This window comes from Hipposideros armiger, unplaced genomic scaffold, assembly GCF_001890085.2.
Source record: "Hipposideros armiger isolate ML-2016 unplaced genomic scaffold, ASM189008v1 scaffold_430, whole genome shotgun sequence".
Lineage (NCBI taxonomy): Eukaryota > Metazoa > Chordata > Mammalia > Chiroptera > Hipposideridae > Hipposideros > Hipposideros armiger.
Genome location: NW_017731780.1, coordinates 441,390 through 446,446, shown reverse-complemented (window position 1 = coordinate 446,446; position 5,057 = coordinate 441,390). Strand labels below are relative to the sequence as shown.

The following is a 5,057-nucleotide window of genomic DNA, read 5'->3' as shown; positions in this document are numbered from 1 at the left end:
TAGGACAGCAGATGGAAAATGTTTATGTCAAAATAGGTTGATTTGCCATTAAATTACTTGATAGGATGCGATATTATTTGAATTTATGAGTCAACTCTACTGCAATAAAGATTTGCATCTCAAACCAGATTTTCAGGGCACACTATCCAATAGCGCTCTTCATAATCTGGCCATAATTTTCCATGCCAGCCTGCGCTCCTGCCACTCCCCTATTCTGTATAACCACATGGAAGCATATCCTATGATCTCTCACCCTTGCATGCCTGTGAATGTGCTGTTCCCTCTGCATAGAGTGCCCATTCTATACCTGGTGAACTTTGGGCTTTAATTCCTAAGATCCAGTTCAAATACTGCCTAAAATTTTTTGTGACGTCTTTATGTCCTTCCCGTATGAAAAGAGTCTTCCCCTCCTCTATACACCCACAGCGTGTGTACACATGTCCATTACCATATTTATGACATTGCATTATAATTATCTGTTTGCGTCTCTCTTCACTACCAAACTCTGTGCTCCTTGAGGTAAGGACGGCCCCCAACATTGAGGCCACTGCTGAGGCGATGAATGAATTAGACTCAGGGAAGAGCTGTTGAAGTTTAGTAGCAAAATAGAATTAGTTCTTCACAGAAAATGCACAAGAAAGTCCAAATGGATTTACTACTCCTTTATTACTCGTTCAAGATAGCAAGCATGTTTATCTTCTTTCCTCTGGAGACCCAATATTATAATAGTAAGATATGTATTTTTTTAAGTATAATTCACAATATGTGGAAAGTAGAGTAGGGAAGGAAACTACTAGAACTGTAATTTGAGCTCAGAAAAATATATTTACAGCAAATTTGTATGAGAATGGAGCTCTTACATCTTGTTTTAACTTTTAATAGTATGGAAAGTGTATAAAGTAGTTTGACATTACCAGTGCCTCAAACACTAATTGTCAAAATAACTTTCTACAGTATAAGTTTCTCGTATAAGTGCTGTTTTGCCTTGTAATTTTAGGTTGATTTTATTAAGAAACAGTATCAAGTATCAAATTGTCAATCATTAGAAATAAATTATATGTGTAAATCATTACAATATAAAACATAGACAGTAAGTATCAATTTGATAATTCAGTATCAGCTTAGCAAAAGCTAATTTCCAAAGCCATTCAATGTTCAATAATAGTGGTTGAGGGTGGTTCTTTTTGTTTAGAAAAATTTCAGACTCAGCCCTGAGCTCAAAAATCACAGTAAAACTTTACTGCTGCTACCTAACTGTTGTGTGGTAGAGGAGGTCAGCATCTATTTCTTACAAAAATTCACAGCAATGACGATGGTCAAGTCTATGAGAGCAAAAGAAGTTCATAACTGACATTACTAGTTCAATAACACACGACAGACTCACGTTTTTTCCATAAAGTACCTGCCAATCGATAATATAATAACGACAAGCTTTAAACACCTTGCATTTTCACAAGTTTTGTACACTTGTCCAACTAACTGTTTTTCTGCTCCACATATATTTTTACAACTGTCAGTTGTTACACAGTATAGATTTTACGTCAGGTCTTACTGGATGACTAAATTGTCAACTTCTTTGAAAAGATCCTTGTCTGTAGTTCATTCATACAGACTATTCATAGAGACTAATCCTTTAGTCTCAAACTTGGCATTGATGCTCTAATTAGTGTCAAAAACTGATCAGTATCAGTAACTTCATGAGCCAAGAAGAACAGCTGGGAATCATTTGCCTTGTTCTATAATTGATATTAATATTGGCACCAGTGTCCTGGACAACTGTTCTAATCTAAAGGCCAGCAGTGTAAACGAATGTTCTCAGGACACATTTCTTCTGCTGTGGCAATCAAATTCCTTTGAAGTCGCCACTGGTAAGTGGCTCGCCTCGCTTTGCTAACCAACTTGGAGCTACTTGGACGCTGACTTTGGTTGTGGCCTCATTTTACTTTTTAAAACGTGTAGATAAATTCTGCTGCGATGAGATACGCTGCTTTAAATTATCCTATTTTTCTGATCACTTTTTTCCTATGATTTGGGAAATTGGAATGACTGCTTAATCTTCTCGTGTCGCATATATTGTATTCCTTTACCGTAACTGTCGTGTCATTGCATAATAAACAATGCTCTGCCATCTAACTCAGTAACAAGGTGATTCATACTTCACTGTGCCTCATGAGAACAACATTTTCACTCTTTTCTTGTTTGTTTTGTTGTTTGTTTGTTTTATATGAGCCATCCTGGCTCCTGTTGGCAGCTCAGCGGCAGCTCAGCTCGGGCCGGGACTCAAACCGCTGTTGCTCAGAGCGTGCACTCTTGAGCAAGCTCTTAACCAACTGAGCCACTCGGCCGGCCTACTCTTTTCTTGTTTTGGTATGATAGGTTTGCACCAGCAATTTTTTTAAAGATTAAAATAACAGTGTACTGATAATATGTGGCACATAAAATGCTGTTGAGTTACAATTGTATGCCATTTTGCTTCCCTATTGCAAATATACTGAGCGAAGAGGAAATGTAGGACAGCAGATGGAAAATGTTTATGTCAAAATAGGTTGATTTGCCANTGGCTTGGGACGCCAGAGGGCCCCGGTTCAGATCCCACATATGAGGGCCAGTGACACTGCCCTCCACAGCTAAGATGCTGAACAACAGCTCAACCCAGAGCTGGGTTGCCGTGAGTCGCCGGCGACAGCGTAGGCTGCAGTCCCCTGCTGCAGTGGGTTGCCATGGGCTACCGTGTGTGGCCGGCAGCCAGCATGAGCGGCCAGCGGCCGTCCAGAAGCCGGCGACTGATCTGCCTCGCCAGAGAGGAGCGCAATGATGGTGCCAACTTGGGCCAGTGAAGCAACGTCCTCCACAACTAGAATGAAGAACAAAAGGACAGCAACTTGTCTGTTCCCCTTCCCCAATTCCCCAGCACTGTTCCCATCCCCCCAGTTCCCCAATAAAAATCTTTAAAAAAATAAAAAATAAAAAAATAACAGAGCAAATGCTGAGCACCAGTGAGCAGTAGAAAAGAAATGCCAGTGGGATACAGATGGGTTCAGGGGTGCTCTGGCTGCCAGTCCCTTGACCTCTAGCACTGAAGTGGTGACTGGTTAAGCTGGATAAACAGGTGTTTCTTTCCTCCCTCATGGCTGCCCATGCATACCTCCAGAATCTATGCACTTGATTGAAAAGGATGACCTGAAAGGTACAGGAGGATTGGTTGTTTTTCAAAGGTATGTGAACACCACACTTCCCTTCCAGATCTTAAGATCCATTTATAGTTCAGAGAAGAGAAGGGTCAGAGTGCAGCGACAATTTCTGTGGTGGGAACAGGCTAGCAAGGTAGGAAGGAATCCAGCAGAAATACCATTTTATATATACCATTTATGAAAAATATTTATATAATGTAGATGTATAAGAAAAATGTGTTTATTTGTATATGTGTGTGTGTATACACATGTATACATACACACACACACACACACACACACACACACACACACACACACACACACACAAACGGCAGTTTGGAACCCGTTGAAAGAAAGCAAGGAATGTGTGCTGGGCAATCAAGTCATAGACACATATAGGATGCACATAAAAGAGTAGGACAAAAAAGAAAAGAGAGAAAAAAAGAAGAAAAAAAATAAGAGAGTAGGAAAAAAGCCTTAAACGTGGAAGGTACTCATTAAATGTTCAATGAACTGGGGTAGTGAGACCAGCCAAGAGATTCTCACAATCAACATGGCACTGAAAACTAATATGGTGCCAGTTACAGAAAGGAGGACCTCGAGAGAGCAAGCCATTAGAGAGAGGGCTGGAACGTGCTCTGGCTTTAGAATAACACAGAAATTGATTACTTCAAAATTACTTCCTGCCAAATATTTGTCTCTTTCTATAGAAAAATGAGTAAATCAAAAGAATTTAGTTTATTCGAGTTTCACTGTATCTGGAACAGAGGCTATCCAGGATACATAATTTCGGCAAGTGCAGTGCAAAATATATATAATTTTGGAGCACTACAAAAACCAAATGTCATCTTGATATTACTGGTTAAAACTGTGTTATGCCTTCCCCTACTTCCAACAGGCTACTTCCAGCGAGAGGGAAGAACAGGGCCAAAAAGATTATCCTTCCTTATACCTTTTCCTGCTTTCTGCATCCTGGTACCCTCTGAGCTGGTGGGCTAGTCTTAAGTCTCTCACAGAGCCACGTAGCCACAAAGGATTTGAAAAGGCCATATGCATATACTTAAACTAAAAATATTAAATGTTAAACACATTAAAACATGATATTGGCCCTTCTCTTATGTTTTCCAATCCTGCTTTTCCCTTGATCGCTTCGATTATCATGCCAGGGTTTATTTCTTGAATGTTTCACATATAAGGCCCTGGACTTTTTTGTTTCAATATAATCTGGTAGTTATACTCAAGGCATCACAAGAAAACCACAGGTCAGCTCTGCATTTGTCAGGATGAGTACAATGCTTAGTGGTAGATAGAAGAATAGTAGAGAATAGAAATCTTTATCTATGTTGATAGGCTAGAAATGGACATTGTAACCATGGGGGTACTTTCCACATTTGTCCAAGGTCTTAGTCAAATGCATAATACACAAACATGAGGGGAAAACATTTGTCTTTCTTTGGATAGAGGGCATGACAAATTTTTATTCACTATCGTCATTTTTATGAGCTCATTACACAGGGGAAAATCTCCACAAAGATTAACATAAGTTTTGATCATTTGATATTTACTCACGTTGGTCCAGAAGGAGGGTACATTGATTTTCTGCAGTCCTCCGTCCACTAAAACACAAAGAAAATGTAAGGTTTCAGAAAATTACAAACGGAATAGGCAATTTTCAAAAACAGTGAAAGCTTGCGACAACAAAATCAAGTAATGATTTGCCCTGTTAGACCATTCAGTACCTCCTAAAAGACCATTTCAATCTCCTCCCACAAAAACTTCTAAAATCTCAAACTTAAGTAATTTTCAACCTCAATTCAATTTGCACTCGTGCCCGGTATTATAATTTTGCTTCCCTATTGCAAATATACTGAGCGAAGAGGAAAT

At 39.4% G+C, this 5,057-nt stretch overlaps 1 protein-coding gene across 1 annotated transcript in view; it reads right to left on the bottom strand.

Moving 5' to 3' along the window:
- ASAH1 (N-acylsphingosine amidohydrolase 1) overlaps positions 1–5,057 on the bottom strand; it is a 41,779-nt gene that overhangs the window by 24,199 nt on the left and 12,523 nt on the right. Inside the window, exon 2 of the mRNA XM_019664786.1 lies at positions 4,743–4,789. Within this exon, the coding sequence (XP_019520331.1) occupies positions 4,743–4,789 (47 nt within the window). The remainder of the gene's footprint in view (positions 1–4,742; positions 4,790–5,057) is intronic.